A 26,249-nucleotide genomic window follows, 5' to 3' on the forward strand; every position below is an offset into this window, starting at 1 on the left:
CACTCATAAGGCTTGCAGGTCTCCCAGAACGTGACTTTTTCCACTGCAGACCTGCTCAGTGCATTCCCTCGCCAGCGCAGCGGCGGAATGTTCCTCCAGCGCCGACATCGTCATTGATACTGTTTGCTGGAACGATCTGCAGCTGCAAAAGGTAATCCTCCTTCCTCGGGTCCGGATTACTGATCATTGACATCGCCGCATATACGTTGTTCTCAGCATGCCTGTTCCGTGTGCTACCCTGCGAAACTCGCTCATTGAAATTGGATAACCAGACTCGATACTCCCAAGTAGGTACTTGCGTTAGTTCGTCTCCCTATGGTTCTGAACATCTCAGAATCCGACTGATGAGATCACAGCATTCTTGTTGAGGAACTACAATGTCCTATCGATCAGTCGTTGTATTTGGCGGCACTGGCGCCCAAGCCGGTCCTATCGTTCGTCGTAAGCACCAGGAGTCTACCACAAGCACCTGCTTCAATTGACCAAGACGACAAAAAGATCTCTCGGCAGCAGGAACCTTCAAAATTACAGTCCCCACGCGTAACACATCCTCAGACTCCGCAGAAGCTGTGGCCAAGTTGCCCAACGTAAAAGTAATACAGTCCGACTACACTTCTGAACAAGGTCTCCGAACATCCTTCGCCGGTCAAGATGCCTGTTACTTCATCATCAACTCCTTCGACATCCGTGAGCCGGACGAGTACTTCTGGACCATGCGAGCCTACGAGATCGCCGCACAAAGCGGTCTCAAGCACTTCGTCTACAGCGGAGCTCGGAATCGTCTTGCTGAGAATGGCTTCGATGAGGCGTATCGCAACAGCCATAATGTTGTGAAGGCGCATATGTCAGACTGGTTGCAGCAGCAGAATAGCAAGATTTTGCCGTGGACGGTCGTCTATGGTGGTGTTTATGCCGAGATGTTAGGGAGTGCGCTCTTGCCGATGAAGCAAGGCGAGGAGTTTGTATTCGTTGCTCCAGTGCATGAGAACAGCGTCATTCCTCTGATGCCGTTGGAAAACTATGGCATCACAGTCACCCACATTCTGCAACACCCGAAGGACTTCATCGACGAGTTTGTCGACGCAGGAGCCACACCTTCCACCTTGCCCGAGATCGTCGCAGCATTCGTTGCGACCACGAAGAAGAGTGCTCGATTCCAGCCCATTACACAAGATCAATGGTTCGAGGAAGCGGCGAACAAAGGCATGGATCCAGAAAGTCGATTTCCCAAGACTGCCAGCGCAGACGATCCGGCTACTTTTACGTTCAGAAAGTCGTTCGGATCATGGTGGAATATGTGGAGGGACAACACTAAAGAGGTTGAGGATCGCGGTAGGACCAAGTCGGGTGATAAGCTGTTTGTTCCAGGTCGGATTGCCACCTTGTCAGAGTGGATGGAGAAGACGAACTACCAAGCGGAGCCTAAGGAGCCGACTAAGATGAGGAGAGAAGCTGCTGCAAAATCTTCTTAGTGGAGTATACAGAAGATGAAGGCGATTGATCAGCTGACTGCAGCTGACCAACGATAATCGCATACGTTTGTGAGAATCTCCAAGCTTGATCGTTACCACGTCTGTACATGGAGATGTCTGCTTCTTGAAGCCAAGCCATGATTACTCCCTCAGCAAAAAGCCAAAAACGATCACCGCTGAGCAGGGACACAGAGGAGTCCTTCGAGCCTGCATTAGCAGTGTTATGCTGAAGTAGAGGTCCGGGATATCTCGCTTTGCCAGCTTGCGATTTTATGCTCTGAAAAAGTTTCAAGCTGGCATACCACTCGCCCAGTGGTGATCGTCAAAAATAGAAGAAACTTAATGGTATGTATAGGCTCTTCACGAGCGGGGTGTAGGCATATGACAGCGTCCCATCAACGATCGTGGAGATGCAAATGCGAACCATAATGCAGATGATCACTGTCGTTCGGACAGCTGGATTCGTGCGTCTTTGTAGGCTGGCGAGATATGTGAACCCGCTACTGAGGCATGCTTGTCGTCCATATTGTGACAAGCTTAAGACATTTTAGTTCATCCTGTCGCAGAGCTGTCCGGTTAAGTCCAAACAGTGCGGTCGTTCTGTCCTAAGCCGCCGCATGAACAGTGGCGTACAAGTATGCGTTACCTCTGAGGTCCCAATGTGCATCGGCCGCTCGCGTTAGCAGGGACGCCTCAATGTCGCATGTTTGGGACTTGCGACCTGATGATCCTCTGCAACGCTGACAACCAGCAAGCCCCCGGGTTTGGTCTCGTTTCACAAATTCCGTGCAGTGCGATCACTATGATGCCCTCATTCATTCGTCCTGGTTCGGCATCATAGATTCCTTTCTGCTCAGCTCCTGGACATCCCAAAGCAATGCATTGGAGTGATCCAACCCTTGACAAAATCAGTCTGCTTCAAAGTCGCCCAAGACCCCCTCCATCATCTCAACATACCACATCTTCACTTCGACTCCAATACCCCAACATCATTCCAGACTGCACAGAGTGCCAGGAAACTGAAGCCACTTGAAGGACAGGGGCATACCGCTGCTGGCGCCTGGTCTGTGCGCTGGGTGGACCCACTTTGCAGAGATTTTTGTTAGTACCGTCATAAAGCACCGGAGTTCTTCAGCCCTCATCAAGTCGATCGCTTTCATGGTGTAGTTGGTTATCACGTCTGTCTAACACACAGAAGGTCTTCAGTTCAAGTCTGGATGAAAGTATCGGAGTGCTGTGGCACTGCTGATGATTGCCATCGATTTAGCGTCGACCGAATGGTCGGCTCCCTTTTTGCACTTTTTGGCTGACACGAATGACGTACAGCTTTTTTGATGTTTGGAGAAACAAGCCGTTGATAAGGGCGTTCGAATGGTTGTGTCCCGGTCTTGATGGCATCGATAAGCGTCGAGATATCGGCATCGAAGGCAAGAGGTGAAAACAACTTTTTGCATAAAAGTCTGTTGGCAGCCATTGGTCTTGACCACGGCCAGTCGCAGAGACCTCCATCATCTCGAAAGGTCTTACATTTCATTCTTTCTTCGTCGAACTTTGAGCTTCGGCCGGGCGAACTTGTGGAAGATCCATTCCAGATGGCGAAGTCGGTACACCAGGTGGAACCTTTAGCTTCGTCTCAGGAGCCCTTAGAGAAAGCAGTTGGTCTTTGATCGATTGCGCTACAAGTATCAGGGTATCAAGCTAAGAGTCATCAGCTATATTATCATCAAGCGTAGCTTCCTGCAAAGCTACGTCGATGCACTCGCCATGCTGGGTCTCGGGTCTGTTGGTATTTTAACGTCTTTTCTTACGGTCGTCAAATGCTCGCTCGTTCAGTGATCTAAACTGTGTGGCCGGGGAGCTCGTCCGACAGAAAGGTCGATGGGGAGAAGTGTTCGTGTGATCAGTCCGCAACGGTGTAGCCACTTCGTTCGCCGCGAAAGCCGGTGGCCGAAATGCAGGGCTGACATAATGATGATCATGACCACGTGATGTCGTGCCATTCCTGTTTGGCAGTATGTCTCCGTGATGTCGTTGTCATTCGTATCTTCCGCTCAAGCAGCCTTCTTCTCATTAATGTGCTTGCTCTCACTCTGCTCCGTTTCCGCCGTCCAGGGATGTTTGATCGTCAGACACCAGATATCCAGGTAGTCGCAAATCGTCACAATCACATCCACCACGAAGCTTGCATAGATGCCGAACCCCAGGCCCAAGCATGTGAACATGAAGGCAACCTGGTAGACACCATCTCCGAGCGAGCTGTACCAGCCGAAGTTGAACCTCTCCAGGAGGACGGGCCCGAGAGAGTCCAGGACACCGTAAAGCAATGGCAGGGCGATGACGTTCTGGTATGGGAACAGTGACTTCGTGAGATGTGCCGTGATCATCTGGCCGACACTGTAGGCATTGATCAAGCCTGCGTAGAGGACGAAGGGGATGAGGTGGTCTCGAAGGATGGTCGGCTGCAGAGCCAGGTATGCTGCGATCAGACCCCAGGAGGCGAAGAACGGGACCAAGCCGAACAACGCTTCTTGCGGATTCTCACCACGCTTTCGTTTGGCCGCCATGACGTTGTTGGCACTGTTCAAGTATTAGCAAATGTCCATTCGAGAGCGTGTATTCTGACTGACCTGTCCAGCAAAGTAAACACCAACACAACCCCGCCATACACCATATAAAAGTCCCCAAAATCCATCGTATACACCAGCTCCGGCATCCACTCGGACCTCGGAACCCCCAAGGCCCACAACATCGGCTGCTGCCAATAGCTTCCACCTCCCATATACGCCGTGACCCCATACACCACACAAAGCGTCAAGATCCCCTCCACAGGACCCGAGATATACCCCAACGTAAGCGTCTTCGTATGATACTCATCCCAAGTTTGCACGTAAAATGTAAGCAAACATGCAAAAAGCACCAACACAGTCCTCCACGCCTGTCCGAAGTTCATCGCCGCCGCGAATAAGAGCACCTCCAAGCTCGTATTCAACGCGTCGACGCCATGATCGAAGAGTTCTCCCAAGGGCCCACTCTGGTTCGTCCGTCTCGCTTGGCTTCCATCAATAGCATCAAGGGATTGGTACAGGAAGAGCCCAATAGACCAGCTGGCGTAGACCCATGAGGGGCAGTCTTGATCCAGATTGGGGCTGAAGTAGAGCATTGTAAGGATGTTGACTATGACGAAGCCGAAGCCTGTCAGAGTGATGGCGTTGGGAGCCATGGAGAGGGGGAAGAGTTTGATGATTTGCGACCACCAGTATGGTTTCAGGACATATCGGGAGACCAGACTTTTGTCCACGCCTGTGAGTGATCAGCTTCGTTTTATGTTATCGTAGGGGTGGTTGGAGGTGTACCTACCAGAGTACTCATACTCCTTCAGGCGTGGGAGTTGTTCTTGCCTGATGTACATTTTTGCTGCTGTGTCTCAGTCGCGATAAGAAGGATATCAGTACATTCAGTACATTCAAAAGATCTGCCGAACGGGAAGATCTCAAGGCAATGTTGTCGTCGGTGAGATGAGGAATAACAGGTCACGACACGTGAAAGAACGCGTTGGAAAGATTCCGAAAGGCGCGTCACTTTTCGCTGTCGGCAGTCGGCAGCTAGAACCTAAAGTGCTGGGACTTGGCATCTGCATAGCATCTTCTGCAGAACGACTCGCTCTCACATTGACCCTTGTGCTATGTCGACCTGCTCCTACTCAAGGCAGTGGGCAGTGTACCCGTATCCTTTGACAGCACATTGAAGGCACCGCGGCCGCACATCAAAGCTTAATTGCGTAGGTAATCAAAGTAAATCTTGACTCCCCCGGCATCGTGGTCCGCGGCGCCCGCACCACTTGATCCTATACTCATCTCGCCCACTTCATGGGCCGACCATTTCCTTCGTGGGGAGTGGCATTCAGACGTTGCAGCGTATGGGTAGCATGGCACCACGTCTGAGCCATAAGAAGACGCGCACCGTACGTATCACCACACGACCGTCTCATATGTTGTTGCTGACGCCCCGGATCTGTAGGGCTGTATACGGTGTAAGGCTCGGAAGGTGAAGGTAAGCTATATCGATGAAACTTCGCTATCGGATTCGTACTGATTGATGGCAGTGCGACGAAGCGCGACCAAAATGCGGTGCATGTACCCGCCACGCTGTGCATTGCGAGTACCCTCCGTCTCCGTATGCAGACCACCGGAGTCCCTCCCAAAATGGAGCCGGCGAAAGTTCCGCCGAGCACATCATGGAGATGCGGCTGATGCACGAATGGATCGTGTATACTTGCCACACCTTGTCTACAACCTGGGAGTTCTGGAAGTATCAAGCGCCTCTACTAGCCTTCGAGCATCGATATGTTTTGGACGCAATGCTGGCTGTGACAGCGCTGTATGCATCCCGGCAGAAGCCGCGGGTCTGGTCTTCGCTCGAAGGGAAGATGTATGACGTCGGCGACGATGATTCTAACAGCACTCCCATCATCGAGGCGGCGCTGCAGAATGGCTGGAAGAAAGCGACACAATCTCGGCAGTATCAGCTTGGTGCGCCAGGTCCGCAGCACATTATTGTAAGGTCGGACAATGCTGGTGAGATGCTGGAAATCTCAAGAAAGTACTTCGCTCGTGCCTTAGAGGGGCATCAACGGGCGGTGGCGAATATCACGAAAGACAATGCTAGAGCATCGTACCTCTGCTCAATCCTGGTCTGCTACTACTCGTTATTCACACTGAGTGAAGGCTCAGATGAGAACGACTCACTAATGCTGGATCCAATGAAGTGGTTCAGGTTGTCTCGCGGGACTGTCTTCATCATCGAGCAGTGGCGTGAAATATCAGGGGAAACCTGGTTTGCTGAAGGTAAGCACCGTCGGGATATCTTGATGGCTTGAACCATGACTGATCTCGGTACAGCTGGCGGCATGTACGGCGAACCAGATCTCTCAGACAGCGAGGAGCTGTTCCGTCCGATACACCAAGAACCCTTCAAATACCTGCTCGCCCCAGTCAACGGCGAAGAGATTGCCGACGAAGACCGCGAAGCCTACGAACACACGGTCGCATACATTGGCCTGATGTACAAGGGCATCGTACAAAATCTCGACTCTCCTCTAGCGACTGGCCGTAGAGTCATCGCAATGCCTGCCAGAGTGCCTCTCCGCTTTGGAGACTTGGTGGAAGCGAACCAGCCGCGAGCTATCGCTGTCCTCGCGCATTGTTTCGCGTCGATGAAGCTGGCTGAAGAACGATTTCCGTGGTTCAAGGGGATTGCTGATCAACAGGTTTCGAAGGCGTGTGTGGCGTTGCCGGAATCGTGGAGCGCGATGGCACAGTGGCCGCTTGAGGTGGTGAGGAGTGGGAGTGGGATTGGTCGTGTAAGTGAAGGGAAGCCGTCATGAGTGTGCCTTCCTGGAACTGCAGCTCGCGTAACGCTAGTGCGCGCGACGTTGACAAGGATGTCGGATGGCAGCTGCTTTCACGCCCTTCCTTCTTCTTCTTCCAACGCAACTTTGCTACTCAGCAACAACACAACAGCGCACTACACACAGTCGTCCAGCATACCGAAGCCACTATTATGGCCACAACCAATACGCTCGCCACTTTGCCGGCTGAGATGTCCGAAAGAATCGCTCAAGCTGCCGACAAGTTTGATCTACCTGCACTTCGTCTAGTGTCTCGAGAGTGTGACACCAAGTCACTGCGCACAATTACGCAGGCTCACTTCACGCGCCGCAGCGTGCTACTGATGGACGTCGCAAGTCTGGAAGACGCCATCTACCTCTCCAAACATGGCATTTTTGGCAAAGCTGTTCAGCACTTGTCCATCTGCATGGATGACATGCCACCAATACCCGACGGTCCCAGGCAGTACTCGCTACCTCTCAAGAAGGCGGACCGTACCAAGGCAGGCAACTTTCACAACGCTCTCCTGCAGCGCGCCGTGTCCAGAGCCTCCAACGCTGCTTTCAATGCACTGACCGTGCTGCTGCTGCATCTTCGGAACAACGTCACCACGATCGACATCGCCGACATCTTCACCGTTGTCAACCAGGACAAAGAGCGAGCGCCAGCCATGGACGACGATACTCGCGAGTTCTTGACCATCCCAAATCGCGACGAGCTTGAGATGTTTTTCAACTTCATCCTAGAAGCTCTCGCCGCGACAGAGGTACCGATCCAAGAGCTGAGGATCCGCCAGAGATACCTAATCTTACAGCCGGATCGGATTAAGGAGAAGAGGATGTTTTCGAAGGTTATGATGACAATCAAGACTTTGGAGCTCGCCACTTGCGTAGAGGAAGGCGCGATCACCACTGACATCGACGACTTCGTCAAAGTCCTGGCCTCAGCGCCCGTACTGCAAAATCTGAAGCTCAAAGTTGCCAGCGAAAACTACCATTGCTGGCATCTTGACGACTTCGACGCGGACTCGACGACCCTTGTGCAATTGATCACCCTGCGACAATTCCAGAAACTGGAGCGCTTCATCATCAAAGGTGCCACTCTTGGCGCTCGCGCGATTGCGGGCTGGGCGAAGAAGCAGCTGGCCCTTTGCTACCTCGAGCTGGATCATATCACGCTTCAGGACGCTTATCAGCTTGAGTCAGAGTACGGCGATGTGAGAGAGGCAATCACGCGGCTAAGTGGCTCGGCAGATGTCAAGATGGGTCGCTTCATTGGTTAGGAATGACAGTCCGCGATAACGGCATTCTTCATAGAACGAAGTAACAAGCGGAGGAGCGCTGCACATTGGCGCGAGCGACAAATGTGACCACCAGACTGAGTGGAGAGCCCAGCTCTTGTCCACAAAATACTAGCAATTCTAATCACAAACTCATATCATCCCACACCTCCTTATCCCGTTTCGCAAGCGCGAATGGCAATATATGACACCCGCCCTCAACCCCATCCGGACACACATCCTTTCTATCCAAGCCCTTAAAAGCCGGCCCCGTCGGTCCTCCAACATATTCACACAACGCATCGATTCCAAAAGCGCACTTCTGCCTCTCATCATCTTCAGGAATCTTAGCATCACCCCAGTGGCCTGTGAAGTAAAGCCAATTGGTCGGTTCGTCGTTGTAAGGCGCGAAGCTCTTCGACGAAACATCGTAGCTGTAGTAATACGCCGAAGCAATCGGATCCCAGAGCGCGCCAGCATCAGTGTGGTCCTCAATCGGTCCAAACGGTAAGTTCACCCCCGGAATCGTATGATCGTGATTCCCATCCGTGGCATAATTCGCATGCGTCCCATTCGCTACATACACCAAAGGTCTCACACCATCGGCCCCCTTTTTGGTCGCCTGGTAGGTAAACGCCTGGCCCCGAGAGTGCTGACTATACCAGATCGCCTGCGGGACTCCAGCCACGAAACGGACCATGGTGTGTTCCCAGTCGCCTACGTGGTTGCCCACGTTGAGACCGAAATACACCCCGCCGAAATCGAAGGCGTAGAAGTAGAAGTAGAAGGCGTCGAGGATGCCGCCGCCCTTCTGGACTGTGATGACGGCTGATGAGGTGGCGCCGTTGGTTTTGCCTTGTGCATCGGGCAGTACGCCGTACAGGTACTCGGGTCTGGGGTCGGTTGTGGGGTCGGCGTTGGAGGTTAGGAAGATGTCTTCGCCGCCTGGCGAGCCTGAGTTGGCGATGGTGTTGAGGTTGTTGAGGTTATCGAGGGTCAGGGGGTTAGGACCGGCTGTGGTTGTGGTGCGGTTGATGGCTGGGTGGGTATTGAATAGCTGCGTCGAGATGTCGGAAGGGTTGTATTTCTCTTCTGTGTGGAGGTATGCGATGGGTGCGAACTTGACGACGAAGTCGGGGACGTTGGAGGGTGCTTGACGGGGTTCTAGAGGTGCTGCTGTTGCTGTGAGAGCTAAGCTCAGGAGAGCGAGGGAGAGCATGTTTGCTGGACTCGAGCGGAAGGCCGATATACTGCTGTGAACTACATACGAAACAAACGACGAACGACCTTACCATATGTACCCGCACGCTCTGCTTCCAAGCACCGTGTGACAACCACCATACAGCCACATCTAACTTCCACCAGCCCCCAAACCACCGGAGAAGCATCCAAGTCCCAACCACGATCTGCACCACCCACATCTGCACAGCACAGCGTCCCAAACCAACAAAGCGAATCATACGCACACGAGAGGCACAGAGGGACATGGCGCATAAAAGGCTGATACCGTGCAGAGTCCCGTAGCGTACTGTACATCGACCAAGCAGAGCACCTAGATCAGCATACGGCAGTGGGTCGTGATGCAGCGATCGGATGCGCACCGTCGGACCTGCAGAACAGAGGACATGCGTATGACGATCATCTGGGAGGGTTTGGAGGGTGAGGTCGAAGCTGTTTGAAGTGTGGTGTCCACGATGGTTGGAGCTTCGTTTTGATTGGCGCGCATAGCGCAATGCGGGAGCTGTGACTGTGGTACGGATCTTGCACGCCCGCTGCAACACAACCAAGGTACGGAGACAGGACCAGTCTCGGCAGGTCGATTTGCTTCTAGATTCAGACTCCATTTGATGTTGCAGAGCGTAGAAAGTATCCCGATGAGAGAAGTTGATCTTGCTGCGAAAGTTGCACGCTAAAGCGTGCTGATATTGATGTTGATATTGATCGCCACTTCTGCATCCTTGTCGCGAGGGTATTAGAGACACACAGTCACGCTGCTTGGGCCGACTTTGTACATTTCTAGCATTAACTCCGTTGCGCTTTTTCCACATGACCTTACCTTTTGACGTTGCTTCTGTACATTGTACATAAACGTCCTCGCCGTCAACGAGGGCCCTGCCATTTCCGCCAACACCTGCCGCCTGCATTTAAAGAACGTACTGCACAAGATGTTAGTCAAAGTATGGTGGAGACGTAAAGGGTGTAGCTCACCGGGATGAACAAGTACGGCACTCTCCTCTCGTACTCCTTCCACGCATCACCATACTTCTCGCGACACCTCTGAATATCTCTGAACGCACGATGCGTGATCATGAGCGTGAAGAAGACTGAGTAGAACCATGGGAATGGGCTGTTGAAACCAGTGATAAGACCCCAAGTGAGCGCAAAGTACGTGTCGCAAGTGTAGTGAATCTTGCGGCAGTACTTGTACCAGCCGTCGACTAGAATCGAATCTCCAGTGTCGGTCTTGATGTGCTCCGGGTTCTCAACGTACTTCCATGGCAGCTGTGGGAAGGTCTTGCGGTGGACGTGGTAGCCTCGTCCCATCGTGCGGAACATGTTCTTCTGCGAGTTACAGGTATCCCAGACCCAGTACATGAAGAGGTAGGAGGTGTAGAAAAGGACCAGAGCAGGCTTGGACCAGGCATATTCGGTTGGATCGTGGTTGGCGAGGTAGATGGTGCAGTGGCAGTAGCTGAGCGGGACACCAGCCAAGTTCCAGAAGATAAGCATGAAGCCCCACTTCTCGTAGTACATGTCCCAAGTGATGACAATCATCTCCTCTCCCTTGCAGCAGGCATTGGCGTAGAGCCAGTGGGCCATGAGCAGGAAGCCAACTTCGCCAGTGACGTAGCCGTAGTTCTCGTACTGGCGCGCCGCAGCAGACAAGGTGGTGAAGAAGAGGATGAACCATGGAAGACGGATCTCGAAGAACATCTTAAAGTCGAGCCAGCCGAACATGCGTGGGTTGAGCTCGGCACCCATGAAGAAGTCGTAGATGTGGTGGCCAGTCATACGATGCTGGGCACCTCGTGCCAGAGCTGAGATGTAGGCTACAATGGAGACCAGGAAACCAGAGATGATGGCGACCGACATGATGGGCCCAAACTCATCGATCAGAGTGTAGAGCTTGAAGATGCCAGTGAAGTGGAGGACAGCCGCGACAGCGATAGAGGTATAGAAGCTCCACACACCATTGCAGTAGTAGCGAAGCTGCTTTCCACCTTCGTGTGGGAGGGGCTTTCCAGTAGAGTAGACACCTGGCAGCGTAAGGTACAGGATACCCTCAAAGATGAAGAAAGTCCAGTATATCGCCCAAGCCTTCGCGTGTGGGAACGCGCCAGTGTACACCAGCTTGACAAGGTGCTTTCCATATGCTGACCATGTCATGCTCGGCTCAGATGCGAACTTGCCGTCGTAGTACGTCGCGCCAACCCACATGTACCACATGAGCAATGGAAAGCCGATCATCATGGCGGTCACACCGAATGTTCCGCCAAACTCGAAGTGTGGATCCGCGTCGATCTTGGGATCTGAGCCCTCGAGCCAGCCGTCGATGACCTTGCCCTTGGGCGTGCCATTGTGGTGTCCATTCGCCTTCTTCTCAGACGGCACGCTTCTGCCATTGGGGATCGGTGCGGTCAGAGGGTCTCTTCCTGAGCTGGAGGCAGGTTCGAGAGGTGATGGCGATCGATCGTCGACGGAGGGGGTTCCTGACTTGCGCGTACGCCGTTTCGTTCCTGGCGTTTCGACGAAGCCGTCGGGGAGCATAGACTTTCTGGACATTGTTAGATGTGAGAGTGGTGCCTTCTGTGGCGTACTGTGCGCTTTATATACCTGGGCGTCTTCCCGGTCTGTGACCTCGTCACTCGCGCGCTGGGAGTGTCGCTCATCGTAAAAAAATGCGAGCGGAATGCGCGGACCGCGATTCCTTGCTATGCAATGCAAATGCAGGCGCACTGCTATCGATTGGCCAGAATCGTTCGATCTGGCCCCTGCGATGGGTCACCGAGATTGTTCGGCGCACAATGGCACAAAATAGACGTGATGTCGAGGATGAAGGACGTTTCTCGGTGCTGGCTCAAGGGTAAACATCCACGTCGCGTCGCTCATCCGATCGAAATTCCCGCGGCCGTGATGCACAAACATGCACATCTCATTGGCTGGGCATTTTCGTAACCATCATCACAACGTTGAGCGCGACAACATCACCTGTCCCCACCATACGATATTGTTCGACGCGTCTATTGGTCTCTCACATCACGCTGCACAGACAGCGGTGGCACTGGGGCATACGGCAGCATCGAGACGCTGTCAAGGTAGGTGGCAAGATCATCGCTGTGCTGTTGGCATCACACCTGCGTGAAGCACAAGAGACCCCATCCAACATCATCTCATCTGTCTCTCGTCTCCTATGCCACTCTCAAACATCATCAAACGTATGCACAGCAAGACATCCACAATGAAAGTCGACTCCGCCATCATCTCCCTCCTCAAGCTCGACCCCGAGCAAACCACCGTCTCCTCCGCCGGCCGAGGCGGCATGTCCTCAGCCTCAACGTCCAAGATCACAACAAAACCCCAAGACGGCTCAACAATGCAATACTTCATGAAAACCGGCAAAGGCCGCGCCGCCGAACTAATGTTCGAGGGCGAACACCAATCCCTCAAAGCCATCTACTCCGCAGTCCCAACCCTCTGTCCCAACTCCTTCGGCCACGGAGAATTCGTCGATGCACCCGGAACCTCTTTCCTAGTTACAGATTACCTCGACCTCTCCGGCGGACGAAGAGGGAGTAAAGGGAAGGGCATGACTCTCGCGCAGAAACTCGCGAAACTGCACACAACCCCGGCACCAACACCAGCAGGCTACGATAAACCACAATTCGGGTTTCCAGCAACAACATGTTGCGGCGACACACCTCAAGATAACACCTACGAATCATCCTGGGCGGACTTCTACGCAAATCGAAGGTTACGGTTCATCCTCAAACAAAGCGATAAATCCAACGGAAAAGACCCCGAATTGACAGATCTCATCGAGAAGACCTGCACCACCGTCGTCCCAAACTTGATCGGCGACTCCCATCTCAACAACGGCAACGGCATAACCCCCGTCGTAGTCCATGGCGATCTCTGGTCCGGCAACGCCTCCTCCGGCAAACTGCCGAGCATGGCGGAGGCGGAGGATATCGTGTACGACTCCAGCGCCTGCTACGCGCATAGTGAGTTCGAGCTGGGGATCATGAAGATGTTTGGTGGGTTTGGTGGGAAGTTCTTGGAGGAGTATCATGAGCTTGTGCCGAAGACGGAGCCGGTGGGGGAGTATGAGGATCGCGTGAAGCTGTATGAATTGTACCATCATTTGAATCATCATGCGCTTTTTGGCGGAGGGTATAGGAGTGGGGCGGTGGGGATTATGAAGAGTTTGATTGGGAAGTATGCAGGGAGGAGTGAGTTGTGAGGTGGGAATTGGAATGGACAGAAAGCGATCGTTTGAGAGCGAGCGAGTGGCTCGCAAGATATGTCTTGAGCCAGTAAAAGGAGCTCTGACTTCGCGTTCTTATGCAGTCGCCCTGCGCTCGGACAGGATGAAGGCCGTTTGCTCAAAGGCACATCGCGTCCAAGGGGTCTGATGAGAATATGTGCAGAAGTTCATACCCGAAACTGGAACTCGAAGCCGCGTATCTCGGAGTGGAGGCACTTGGTGAAGTACATAATGCATTTTCCAGCAATGGGAAGATGGACACATGATCTCGCCCTCCAGATATGATGCCGTACCTGCTTTGGATTGGGTACTGGACATCCTGTCAGTCCAGCGAGTGCATTTGTTCATGTCAATCAGCCTGTTTCTTGCTTCCGGCCGCCCGAAGTCTTCACCTTATCAGTGCGACTTCCATTCAAAATATGTGCAATGCAACGGCAGATCTTGGCCCCACGCTCTGATGAGCAGTCGATATGCTCATGATGTTGTTGTTCAACTAGAGTTTGGAGGCGCTGTCGCTGATGGCAACGGGAGCATTCTTCATCTCGCGTCTTTCTTGTCTCTTCATCACACTTGCATTCGACATTGGCAACCTTTCAATTATGCAATGCACTTTGGATGCTCGTTTTCTCGACAGACCCATAAACTTGATGGAAGTTGGAGAATACGAAGACCGAGCGGGCGGAAGCTTTCCGACCATGTCTGGAAGTTACACAATCCGATTCACAGACATTACGAACAGCGCACGAATCTTCTCACAATGAATATCGTCGACCAGAGCCGGAGCGCATCATCGCCCTTATCGACTTCGGATGCACAACAGGTCTCACAGAGTATCGATAGCACCTTCCCGGAGCTGGGAACTGGACTTCCAGCATGTTTCTTTCCCCCCACCGAGCTTGCCCCGCCCAGGCCCTCATATTGTAACACAAATTTTCTGCCTTCCATCAGCGCGGTTGGTCTAGTGGTATGATTCTGTACGTTCAAATCAACAGCCTCACCATCTATAACCGCGTTCTAATAGTTTCACAGCGCTTAGGGCTCACCCTGAGAACGATCTGCGAGAGGTCCCCGGGTATGTTCCTTCCCAACGAAACGAAGTGACTCCGATATCATGTCACCAGGAACATGACCATGAGAATAAGACTAATATAGCCTCAGTTCAATCCCGGGATCGCGCCCATGTTCATTTTTGTCGTTCTGGTCACAGCCGTCGTTGAGATATATCATCTCCGGGAAGTGGAAGCTTCATTTCCTGCAATTTAAGTCATTGCTTGGCAGCCGGCTTACTTTTTGCAATTCTGACAGCAGGGCGAGATTCTACGTGTCCAGAAGGTCCTTGGGCAGCATCGCCGGAAACATAGCTTGCCCATGACAGGCAGGCACAGCAGGGGCAATGGGTTAATACTGAGTCCGCCAGGGCACGAAATTCGAGGACATCTGAGAAGGCTTTGTGTCTCCACACCAACGAGAGCGACAAGATCACGGTGCTCACGGCATGAGAACTTCCACATGTAAAGCTCGAGCCCTCTCATCATGGCCATTGGACCGACAGGAAAGACTGAATCCGCTGCACCTAGGTCCTTCACTCATGACTACACATCTGCAGTGCGAGACTGCGACATGAAGAACTTTGTATCGACGGCATCAGAGTAACCGATACGATCATGGATGGACTACTGACAAAGAGAACACATCGCTGACTTCCATCGGTCATCGACATCTGCTCGGACCATTTTCATCTAGTCACGATATTGTCGACTCCGAAGCAAGGGAGACTGAGTCCTTTTGGACATGGCTGAGACTGACCACACGAGATCGAAAGTCTGGAGCTAGAGTACACTGGACTGGCGACCCTCGTGCCTCTCATCACACGCGGTCACTCAAGACCGACTAGCCGGTACAACGTGCTGCCTCCTTGCTGTATTACCATGCGACTATTGTTCCGCCATGCGACGTTCTGACTACCGAACACGGCTACACTCGCGACAGCACGCAAGCAACGCCATCCGCAGCCAGCAACGCAACGGGCGCAACGCCAAAACGGGAAGACCGCTCGCATTACATGGCTCGTGTCATCTTCATCACAAGCCACTGACAGCTTCCAAACATGTTCTGTGCGAAGCAGCTTCTGCGGAGATGATGCTACAAGAGCTGTGCTAGCGACAGAACATGCTTCGGCTCCCCAAGATCCTTGCTGCTGGATCTGCGCTGTCCAGTCAGAACAACCAAACATGGCCACAAATAGCTGATCCTATCGCAGACACTGCATATAGTATGGCGTTGATCTCCAAAACTGCATAGCTCATGCCAAGCCATGCGACTGCGACTGGGCCCCTTGCCGCTTTTCTCACGCATCTGGCAAGTCATTCTATCGTTACCCAACAGGATGGAGGCACATCGCGTGCGCACGGCACACTACTGTCGTGCTCTGGTGAGACGCCGCAGCGTGGATCGGTGCTGAGAAACGTGCTGTCCGGGTAAGGAAGAGGCGGCAGCGACATATACACGACTGTTGCGTAGCTCCAAGGTGAGAGGCCTCTTTCTGCCATTTCCTTCGCTTTCGTAGTCGTGGGTCTGCCGAGTCGTCATGTCGCAGACGCCGCGAAGTACTGTTGGGACGGCCAAGTCCTGGAACAGTCGTTATACTGGCTATACAGGAGACTCTTATGACCTACAACAACCACCACCATTAGAAGAAGTTGAACAGGCTCGACTTCGACCGGTCACGAATGATGAATTTCCCTGGCTCTCGGGAGAGTTTGAACCTATCAAGACCCAGAATACAAGAACCAGAAGCCCTCCACAATGGTATCGAGAAGGACAAGCTGCCAACCAGCGTGGCCTCTCTCAACGCTCTCAACGGAGCATCCCTAGAGAAAGCATCGTCGACCTCCACCTAATCGTCTCAGACCTCGACTACTACGCCGGTGCCGTCCACGATTACCAAGTCGCCGAAGAGGAAGCATTCGAAGAGGAAGAGGACTGGGACGACGAACAACATGTCGGCGAAGGTTGCAAGCCTGAGCAACAAGGTGGGCGTCCATCACTCACCCGCGGTACCTCGAACAACATGGGCAGAAACGGTACTCTCAAGCGTGGTCCATCGACGAAATCAACGAAAGAGAAAGATCTCAACCTCGTCACCTGGGATGGTCCTGACGATCCAGCCAATCCCAAGAACTGGGCGAATCGGAGAAGATGGCTCGCAACCATTACAGTCTCCCTCTTCACCTTCATCGCCCCCGTCTCCAGCTCCATGATCGCCCCAGGCCTACGAAACGTCCAAGCCGATCTCCACATTCAATCCGACCTGGAAGTCGAAATGGGCATGTCAATCTTCATCCTTGGTTTCGCAATCGGTCCTCTCTTCCTCGGTCCCCTCTCAGAGCTCTTCGGCCGCAGCGTCGTCCTCCAGCTCAGCAACCTCTTCTACATGATCTTCAACCTCGCCGGCGGCTTCTCCCGTAACTCCGGCGAACTTATCGCCTTCCGCTTCCTCTCCGGTCTAGGCGGAAGCGCTCCCTTGGGTGTCGGCGGAGGAGTCCTAGCAGACCTCTGGCTTCCGACTGAAAGAGGTCGCGCCATGGCCCTCTACTCCCTCATGCCCCTCCTCGGTCCCGCGATAGGTCCCATCGCAGGAGGCTTCATCGCTGAGTACTCCACCTGGCGCTGGGTCTTCTGGTCCACGTCCATCGCCGCGGCATTCATCCAAGTCCTGGGGATGTTCTTCCTACAGGAAACTTACGCAGCCGCCATCCTAGCGAAGAAAAAGAAACTCCTCATCAAAATCACCGGGAACAAAGACCTCCACACGGAATTCGATAACCCATCCCGAACGTTCCTGAACCACTGCAGCGTGGCCTTTAAACGGCCCTTCATTCTCCTCTTCACCCAACCCATCGTCCAAGTCCTCAGCCTCTACATCTTCTACGTCTACGGCGTCCTCTACCTCGTCCTCGCCTCATTCCCACGAGTCTGGGCACAGGTCTACGGCCAAACGAATAAAGGCATCGCCGGGTTGAACTACATCTCTCTAGGTCTAGGCTTCTTCATCGGAACCCAAATCGCCGCCAAGTTCGCGGATAAAATCTACAAAAGCCTCATGGCCAAGAACAACGATACTGGAAGGTCGGAGTTCCGGGTACCGCTAATGTTTCCCGGGGCGGTGATGGTCCCGGTCGGCTTGTTCATCTACGGATGGACTGCACAGTACCATACCCACTGGATTGGACCGAACATTGGGACGGCGATTTTCGCGGCGGGGAATCAACTTGTGTTTCAGAATTGTCAGACGTACCTCGTGGACAGTTATACTCGCTACGCTGCATCTGCTATCGCGGCGACGGCGGTCTTCAGGTCCTTGGGTGGATTTGCGTTCCCGCTGTTCGCGCCGTACATGTACAATGCATTAGGCTATGGATGGGGAAATACAACACTGGGATTCGTCGGTGTGGCAGTAGGATTCCCGAGTCCGTTGATTCTGTGGTGGTACGGGGAGAGGTTGAGGAAGAAGTCGACTTTTGCTGCTGGCTGAGACCCCGTCCCTATCTTTGACGTTCTTCATTTTGTTTGGGAAGCGATGGCGTTCGGCGGAAGCATCATCATCATCACGACTGCACGCGAGGCATTCAACGCAGCGACATTTTCGTATCTCATACCCCTTAGAGTATTCATAACGACAGCATTGTACATACCAATGGCACTACCCCCCTACAAATATACGAGAACATCTCCCACCGTACCACTGAAGTCCTCACCAAGCCTTCCACCAAATCCACCATTCTCTTTGTCTCCGGAACACCTTCCACAAGATACCACATGGCGCACGCGAGGCACGTGAGGCGCGTAGCACCGTAACGTCCCACGAGGCGTTCAGCCATCCGCCACATGATAACATAGGCGTATGACCGCAGGGTACCGCAGACGGGCTTAGCAGAAGGAGAAATAGTGGCCAGGTGGGATGCCGAACCGGCGTAGCTAGCCTGCATGATAATAGTTCTCGGTTGTCATGCTAGGTGATCTCATGCTCAAATCAGCGATGCAGGATTGCAGAGTCTGACAAGAAGACTATTCGTGGACTTCACTGCCCAGTCTGCTGTAGCTTGCTAGAACAAGCTTTTCGTGGTTGCTGCCTCGCATACTGCGTTGACTGTGTCGGTGGACGGCGTGAAGGACGCCGACCGGTGGTGCTGTTGGAATGGGGAGTGGTTGCGAGTGCGGCGTTGTTGGTGACCACGGGTGCCGTAGGCGAGACGGCTTGCGAGGGGAGGGCGGAGAATGTCACGAGGTAATGGAATGGGACAGAAGATGTCAAGGCTACTTTCTCGTTTTTTGTTCGCTTCGTCAAGAAACGCTACTATACTCCTACTCCAATAACGTACACTCTCTGTGATATCATTTTGTAGCAATCAAACGCCCGCTTGTTCCAAGAACGCACATCAAGAAATTCAATCTTCCTTCGCCATGACATAGTACTTGCCGTCGACTTAGCGATATGAAAGCGGCTTGGGCGGAGTGTACAGAGGGAGAGGGTGTGGAGTGGTTGGCCCGGTAAAGGCTGACGAGACGACAGCGCTGTCGTTGGCTGCTTCTCCCTCATCATCGCTTTCGTGTTCAGCATCTTCCTCGCCTGACGAAGGAGCATTAGCAGCAGCGAGCGTCGAATCTATTTGCTCGACATCGTCGTCGTCGCATACGTCAGACATGTTGATATCCGTTCCGGAGGTTCCTGACTTCGCTTGTGCCTTTGCTTTTGCCTTCGGTTTTGGTTTTGGTTTTGGTTTTGGTTTTGCTTTCGGTTGTGCTTTCGTCTTGGCCTTCGTTTTGGCCGTTGACTTCGCCTTCGACCGGCCCTTTGGAGTAGTCCGCGATCTCGTCTGCGGTGTGTAAGGCTCTGTGGAGGAAAACTACTTCTTGCCCTTGGCCTTAGCAGGAGCCTTCTTCTTCCTACTGTCCTCATCCTCGAGACCTCCATCTCGATCCTTCCTGGCAGCCTTCTTCTCAAGCTCGTCCCAGTCCTCGCCCTCATCCTCTTCGCTGACCTCCTCATCTGAGGCGTCCGCGGAGGCATCATCATCGAAGTCAGACTCGTCCTCGCTCTCTGAGGCAGAGGCAAGCTCCTCTTCCGACACCTCGAAGGCAGACTCTTCACTCTCTTCCTCACTCCCCTCGTTGTCAGACTCATCACCGAGGAATGACCAGCCACCATCTGCGAAAAATGTATGAGGGTCCTGAATGACGGTCTTCATGATGGTAGCCCAGTTCAGGTTCAGCGGACCTTCGGTGAAGGGGATATCGACACTGTCCAGCCAGTCGCGTACACTGTCCAGAGACTCGACGGGAATGGTATTGATGTGTGTTGGTGGCTTGGTAAAGTCTTTGTAGACAATGACCATGTCGAACTGCTTCAGACCGAACTGCACTCGTTCGAGATGCACAATCTCAATGTCGTTAAGTGTGATGACCATGAATGGTGGTTCTGTGACCTGAATCAAGCAGTCCGTGGTAGGTTGGATGGTGACGGAACTTCTACTGGGCACACCATTGAAGCCCAGGTCGCGGAAGGGAATGTCGACCTGCAGACCCTCATTCTTGCCAGCGTCCGAGATCTTCTCTGCAAAGTTCTTGAACTCCTTGTCGAGTTGCGCACGTCTACGCTTCTCTTCTTGTTCTGCTTCGAACTCTTCTTCGTCACCGTATCTGTGCTTGCGCTTACGGTTGCCCGTCTCGTCGAACTGCATCTCCGTCGCCTCGCGGTAGAACTGCACATCCTTTGTCTTCCTCTTGCCAATGATGATCGGATTGATCAAGTGAATGTGGATGATAACGATCAGCTCACCAACGCAAGGCTGGAAGAACAAGTGCTTGATGTTGCTGAAGAGAACGTCGATCCTCTGGCTGCCCATGTGGTTGTAGCGGAGACCGTTCTGGTGGATCTCGACAGAACCACCAACGCGCTTGCTCTCAACAGCCGGCCGCATGTAGATGTTATCCAGTCTGTATGGTCGGCGGTTGCGAATCTCCACGAGTTTGTCTTGCTCGACAACATCCTCCATATCCTTCTTCTCTTGCTCCTTGCGGTTTGCCGCCTTCTTCATGTCGGTGATCTGGTTCTGAATGTCCTCCATGCGCTGGTTCGACTGGCTTCGGAATGTGAGCGATCGGATGAACTGTGCACTTGGATCCTCGAAAGGCTGGTCATCCTTTCTGCCAACACCCTGACCTGGCGACAAGAAGTTTATTCGCAGGTAGCAGAACCCGCCTTCTGTGCTCGTTGTCGCGTTCTTGATGGTGTTGATGTGGAAGGGCACAGGACGACCCATGATGGGAAGGATAACCGTGGACGCTTTCTGGTCAACCATCACCGTGAGATCTTTCACCTTGGATGGGAGCTGATTGTCGCGCTTGTACGACTCGAAGCGCTTGAACTTCTTTTCCTCGGTGCCATTCAAGTTGCCGTGACCTTCGGTGTACTTCTCGAGACCATCGCTCTGCTTCTTCGCGTGCAGCTCTTTCTGATGTTCTCTTCGTGCAGCCTCTTTCTCCTCGTTCTGTGTCACCCCGCCCTGGCCTCGGAGACGGTGCTTGGTGATGTTCGATTGTGCCACAGCTCCAACTCGTGCATCCTTCTTTGGCTTCGGCTTCTTCTCCTCCTCCTCGTCATCATTGAAGAAGAAAGAAGCGCTCTCCATATCGCGAGGCGCATCTTTGGTGAAGCAGTAGGCCTCGGAACTGCTGGTAACGCGGACGGTGTCGCTCAGCAAGAGTGAGTATGTGCCGTCGCGCTTCTTGTCTTTCGCGGTAGGGTTCTCGAGGTTTGAGAAGCCGGTTGTGATCGAGAACGTCATGCCGTCCTTGAGCTGGCGGGTGTTCTTCGCGTTCAAGTTGAGAGTGTTGTCCTTGGCCTCAATTCCGATACCAGCGCCCACTGATTTGAAAAAGTTGTCAACCAGCTCTGGCTTCTTCGCCTTGACGACTGCAACCGCCTTGTTGTAGACGTCCTTCGCCTGTACGCCTTCTCGCAACTCCTTGATCACAGTATCGTGCACAGTCAAGAGCAGCTTGTACATGCTCTCCTGCGTCTTGTTGGGCTCCACAAGGTATGTTCTGGCAATCATCGATGCGTACGTCTGATATCGCAGACCAAGAGCGGAGATAATGACACCCGGTTGGTGGAGGTTGTTGTCATCTGGCTCAGTGGCCAGTTTCAAGTCGAAGTTGCCGCCACTCTGCACTGTGGGACTAACGGACCAGTCGAGTTGCATGGCATCAAACTTGCCCACGCCCTTGAGAGCCCTGAAGAACTTCTCGTCATCCAGCTTGTTCGCAACCTTGTCCGAGAATGCCTTGTGTGTGATCTTCTTCTCCTTGTCCAGAATGTCTGACATGGTCTCGACAAAGTAGTCCTTCATGACGTAGGCAGAAGCACTCGCGGCGTTTCTGATCGCCTTGAGTTCGTTCTCGTCCTTGACAGCCATGACGGTAGAAAGAGCCACACTGACATCGAACTCCTCGACGTCCTTGCTGATCTCGGCGAACGCTGTCTTCCACTCTGCCATGAAAGGACCAGTCGATGACTCCTTGGTGATGGTGCCGACCTTCTTGCCAGCGTTCTTGATCGTCTCGTTGATCTTCTCGAACTGTTTCGCGTTCTCCTCGGCGTCCTTTCCTCGTACAATGATCTCGACGGGTGTCTTGCCGTCTTTGAGCGCCTCGAGATATGTCGCCTTCTTCTTGGTGGTCACAATATACATGGCCTCCATGGTGATGACGAAAAGCGTCGCTGGAAACTCGTAGCCCAGCAGCCAGAACTGCAGGCCATTTGCCTTGTGGAAGCCTTGGGATTCATCGCTCTTTCCCATGCAGACAGCGATGCTGCCGACATCCCCAAAGACACTGTTGCCACTGCGCTTGTCGGCCTTCCATTGTGTGATCAGGCCAGACAGGCGATTGTGGAACGCCGCCTTGTCGATTGACACTTCTTCCGCCATCGTGTCGCCGAACTGATGGGTTGGTGGAAGAGTCGCTCGAGGTTGCCGTACGGCGAGGGTGGATGTAAGGAAGATGGAGCGCTGAGAGGGAGAGTGCAAAGTAGAAGTGCAGAGGTGCGACGCGCGAACGCGACACGAGCTGGAGGCAGCGATCAGAGCGGGGACGTGCACGCTAAGCCTGATCTGGAGCGGAAAGAGCTGTGGGGCCATATCTTGAAGCATCGACTGACTCCTTCCCTCGTTCTCTTCACTGTTACATTCACTTCTTCTTGCATGTGACCGCACTACGATGATACGATGATACGACACTGCACGTACGATCTAGCTCGGCAATGAGCAGCGGCAGCATCGATGGCGACACGCGAGACGCTGCGCTCCGCGAAGGCGGACAGATCAACGCTCAACACAAGCACAAGAAGAGGAAAGAGCATGCCTCGACGGGCTTCACGGCGGCTACCATCCGTGCCTTGAGCGCCCGTCTTCTTACTTTTTATTTCAGAGCTCCCATCAAGGCATTTTTCAGGCCTCGAATAGAGTGAGTGGTGCGCACCTATCCCTTTCCAACACTCGGATCTGACAGTATTGTAGTTATATGGTATGCACTCCTTGAATGATCCAGCTATATCACCACTAACACCTTCCAAGGGCTATGCTCGCGCCATCAGCCCAGCAGTACAAGCGGGGGAGGCCTGGTCATGGCGAATGACTTCACCAATGTTGCTCGCTAGTGCCGTTCGACAGCACGGGTGGAGCTTCATCCCCAACCAGGTCTTGCCACCTTTGATCGCGAACACTGCTGTCGGTGCAGTGCTATATACTGCCTACCTGCAGACCCTGAACACGATCCATGAGCCTTCGTCCCTGGCCTCGAAGCGACCGTACCCACCTCCTACCCCTGGCACCTGCTTCACCGCAGGTGTGGTGGCTGGATCCATCCAGTCGGTGCTCGCGGCACCTCTTGATGCATTACAAGTCCGCTTCCAGTCTTCTGAGATGACCCAGGGCAAGTACCGCAACATGTGGCACTATGGCTGGCGCAAGGTGCACGAGATCGGTGCACGAGGTGTCTTTGCCGGCTGGACCCTATCGCTATTCCGTGATGCTCTCGGTGCAGGTGTATTCTTTACCACTTTCGAGACGGTCAAGTCACAGGCATTCTATGAGTTCGTCAGCATTTCTTACGGATCGTGGACCAAGCTCTCACCATACCAGCAGCAGTCTATCAAGACACAACATGCAACGTATGGACCGGCAGAAATCCGACCACACTATATGGTTGAGCCTACCTTCCTCTTGCTCGCCGGAGTCGCGGCCACCGTCTCACAGGCTTTGGTCCAGCACCCACTCAGCAAGATCCAAGAGCTGCACTATGGTCGACTTACCTGGATCGATGCCCACGACTACCACAGACCTGGAGAGCGGAAGACCAAGGCACTGAGACTCTACGCCGCAGCATATCGAAAGACTTTGAAGCAGTGTCTGATCATGGCTCGGCGGAACGGCGGTCTGCGGCGATATCTGTACAACGGCTTCCTGATGACCACACTCCGCCAAACTCCCTCGACGAGCGCTGGCCTGATCGTCTTCGAAGTCTTGCGACGCAAGTACGGCATGGACGACGAAGCTGTCAAGATACCCAAGAATGGATACGAGATTGTTCTTACATGATACCCAGCTCTTAGATCTTGGATGACACCCACTCCAGCTATGGAATCTTCTTCGCTCTCAATCTTTCGGCTTTACTTCTTTGCACTTGTATCATCTCCCACATTGTTATTCTTCGAGCTCTTTGCTTTGCGGGTCTGTTCTTGGTTCTCGCGTCCGCCCTCGGTCTTCTTGTTGTTCTTGTCGCCGTACTTGCCCTCTGGCGAGCTGCCCTTCACGTCATTGACTGGGACGTTGGCTGGGAGTCAACGGTTAGCTAACATACTGTAGAAGCTCGGTAGCTTCAGACCTACCATTCTCGGGCAAAGCCTCTGGCTCGAGCACTGGGTTCACTGCGCCGGTGTTTGGGTTTGGCATCTTGATCTGTCTTATGCGTATTGAACTTGATGTACCACGAACGACAGTGCCAGTACGATTTCGCAGAGGTCATGCCAACGATACTAATCCTACATCTACTGGCCATTGGCACATTCGCTCATCATGATGCTCGCGTGCCCTCGAGGTGCGTAGTGGGCGTCATGACGGACTGCTATACTTTGGTAGTGCTACGCGCTTAGACGTTGTGGATGCATGGATGCCTTAGTATACCTTACGAGACGTCTTCATACCATGAGCTCGACACAGGCGCCTATTTCTACCTGTCTAGCATCGATTCACTACCATTTACACCAGCTGTGACAGCTGGCCATGACTTACACCACTCCCGAAGCGATCAGATCACCACTGGCCGAAAAGATCAACCTGGGCACCGAGCGAATACACACATACTCCCTTCTTACTCCGAGCCCCCGACTCTTGTCCAGCTCCGATACAATTGCAAGGATGATTGAATGACCCTGCCATTCAACCAAAGACTACCACCGAACACGCCAGCGATTGAGCTCAATATATTCCTTTCTGCACCAAGACCCGCATGCATGCGACCATCCAAGTCAACGACGAAGCTGTACAAAGACAACTTCAACAGATGTGTTGGCATCGACGTCGCTACCAGAGAAAACTTACAGATATGAATGCTCAAATTGTTTCATGCAGCACATGCGACCACAGGCCAACGAAAGCGAGGAACCCCGTCCGCTCTGCCCGGTGCTGATGCACTTCACCCTATGTGATACCAACGGGTTCCTGTCATTGGCCTTGACGGAGCTGCATTTTCGATTCCAGGAACCCGGATTTGGAACGAGCTGTGTAGCTTTCAGCACATGCTGTACGATCGATACCGGACGCGATAGCTGGGTCTTGTGCAAATGCACGCACCACTGTGCAAGAGGTTACCGGGCACTCGCTATCAGGCCGGCTCCGTACTATAAGATCATGTCGTCCCGTCTTCTATACTGCCGTAGCTCTACTGTTGTAGGGAAGTCTTTTGCACCTCGATGCCTACCCCAGCCGAGCTTATCCATCGCTCCCAGCGAGCCAGGCGGGCGGTCGGTCTACACTGCTCGCCCGGTTAACGGGAGCGAATGAACCGCCAAAGGAGAGATTGGATCAGGTGTGCTAATCGTACATATCCGACCGAATCGTACTAGCATAACGCATGTAGGTTCTACACGGAAGTGGCTAGAATCCTAGCACCCGAAGGGTCGAACCCTTATAGGACTGCCCCGTCTCTAAACCAGATCGAAGCGTTCCTCATATGGAATGCTTAGCGGATGAAAGGGTCGCTGTCCGATAAGATTACAGTAAAGACTCTTAAGAACGACTAGGACTACTTGCGTCGAGATATCGAAGCCCATATCGGACACAAATACACGAGGGACGAATTGGAGGAGCTCGACTTTGTAAGTTATTACTATTAAGTCTCTAGGCAGGTTTCGATTATCAACGTTCGTAGGTTATTACATCTAACATTAGAGAGAGCAAAGGGCTATCTATAGGCACGCGAGAGCGGCCTTTAGCTAATATAGGTATAGTAAAGGATCTACTATAATATCTATTAAGATGTAGCATCTCAAAGGGAGTCAACAATCA

General features: G+C 53.1%; 10 protein-coding genes across 10 annotated transcripts; 5 read left to right on the plus strand and 5 right to left on the minus strand.

The window, feature by feature from the left end:
* Positions 1-377: 377 nt before the first annotated feature.
* CLAFUR5_14226 (NmrA-like family domain-containing protein 1) lies at positions 378-1,472 on the plus strand (the record flags this gene model as incomplete). The annotated part of the gene is made up of 2 exons (XM_047913374.1): positions 378-441; positions 499-1,472. 2 exons carry the CDS (start codon positions 378-380, stop codon positions 1,470-1,472), a joined length of 1,038 nt encoding a protein of 345 aa, XP_047769680.1.
* Positions 1,473-3,523: 2,051 nt separating this feature from the next.
* On the minus strand, positions 3,524-4,881 carry CLAFUR5_14227 (uncharacterized protein; the record flags this gene model as incomplete). The annotated part of the gene is made up of 3 exons (XM_047913375.1): positions 3,524-4,049; positions 4,100-4,772; positions 4,830-4,881. 3 exons carry the CDS (start codon positions 4,879-4,881, stop codon positions 3,524-3,526), a joined length of 1,251 nt encoding a protein of 416 aa, XP_047769679.1.
* Positions 4,882-5,388: 507 nt separating this feature from the next.
* Positions 5,389-6,855, plus strand: CLAFUR5_14228 (Zn(2)-C6 fungal-type transcription factor afumD; the record flags this gene model as incomplete). The annotated part of the gene is made up of 4 exons (XM_047913376.1): positions 5,389-5,433; positions 5,490-5,522; positions 5,575-6,316; positions 6,371-6,855. 4 exons carry the CDS (start codon positions 5,389-5,391, stop codon positions 6,853-6,855), a joined length of 1,305 nt encoding a protein of 434 aa, XP_047769413.1.
* Positions 6,856-8,283: 1,428 nt separating this feature from the next.
* Positions 8,284-9,357, minus strand: CLAFUR5_14229 (Putative vacuolar protein sorting-associated protein TDA6; the record flags this gene model as incomplete). Its single annotated transcript, XM_047913377.1, has 1 exon — positions 8,284-9,357. The coding sequence occupies one exon, from the start codon at positions 9,355-9,357 to the stop codon at positions 8,284-8,286; it is 1,074 nt and encodes a 357-aa protein (XP_047769412.1).
* A 925-nt stretch (positions 9,358-10,282) lies between these two features.
* CLAFUR5_14230 (Delta(24(24(1)))-sterol reductase) lies at positions 10,283-11,921 on the minus strand (the record flags this gene model as incomplete). The annotated part of the gene is made up of 2 exons (XM_047913378.1): positions 10,283-10,294; positions 10,347-11,921. 2 exons carry the CDS (start codon positions 11,919-11,921, stop codon positions 10,283-10,285), a joined length of 1,587 nt encoding a protein of 528 aa, XP_047769360.1.
* Positions 11,922-12,597: 676 nt separating this feature from the next.
* CLAFUR5_14231 (Ketosamine-3-kinase) lies at positions 12,598-13,599 on the plus strand (the record flags this gene model as incomplete). The annotated part of the gene is made up of 1 exon (XM_047913379.1): positions 12,598-13,599. One exon carries the CDS (start codon positions 12,598-12,600, stop codon positions 13,597-13,599), a length of 1,002 nt encoding a protein of 333 aa, XP_047769361.1.
* Positions 13,600-16,210: 2,611 nt separating this feature from the next.
* On the plus strand, positions 16,211-18,157 carry CLAFUR5_14232 (Efflux pump vrtL; the record flags this gene model as incomplete). The annotated part of the gene is made up of 1 exon (XM_047913380.1): positions 16,211-18,157. One exon carries the CDS (start codon positions 16,211-16,213, stop codon positions 18,155-18,157), a length of 1,947 nt encoding a protein of 648 aa, XP_047769362.1.
* A 1,372-nt stretch (positions 18,158-19,529) lies between these two features.
* Positions 19,530-22,613, minus strand: CLAFUR5_14233 (FACT complex subunit spt16; the record flags this gene model as incomplete). The annotated part of the gene is made up of 1 exon (XM_047913381.1): positions 19,530-22,613. The coding sequence occupies one exon, from the start codon at positions 22,611-22,613 to the stop codon at positions 19,530-19,532; it is 3,084 nt and encodes a 1,027-aa protein (XP_047769480.1).
* Positions 22,614-22,945: 332 nt separating this feature from the next.
* CLAFUR5_14234 (uncharacterized protein) lies at positions 22,946-23,319 on the plus strand (the record flags this gene model as incomplete). The annotated part of the gene is made up of 2 exons (XM_047913382.1): positions 22,946-23,148; positions 23,259-23,319. 2 exons carry the CDS (start codon positions 22,946-22,948, stop codon positions 23,317-23,319), a joined length of 264 nt encoding a protein of 87 aa, XP_047769353.1.
* A 1,033-nt stretch (positions 23,320-24,352) lies between these two features.
* Positions 24,353-24,635, minus strand: CLAFUR5_14235 (uncharacterized protein; the record flags this gene model as incomplete). The annotated part of the gene is made up of 2 exons (XM_047913383.1): positions 24,353-24,516; positions 24,572-24,635. 2 exons carry the CDS (start codon positions 24,633-24,635, stop codon positions 24,353-24,355), a joined length of 228 nt encoding a protein of 75 aa, XP_047769357.1.
* Positions 24,636-26,249: the final 1,614 nt, after the last annotated feature.

Source organism: Fulvia fulva, chromosome 13 (genome assembly GCF_020509005.1).
Source record: "Fulvia fulva chromosome 13, complete sequence".
In the NCBI taxonomy this organism is placed as follows: domain Eukaryota; kingdom Fungi; phylum Ascomycota; class Dothideomycetes; order Mycosphaerellales; family Mycosphaerellaceae; genus Fulvia; species Fulvia fulva.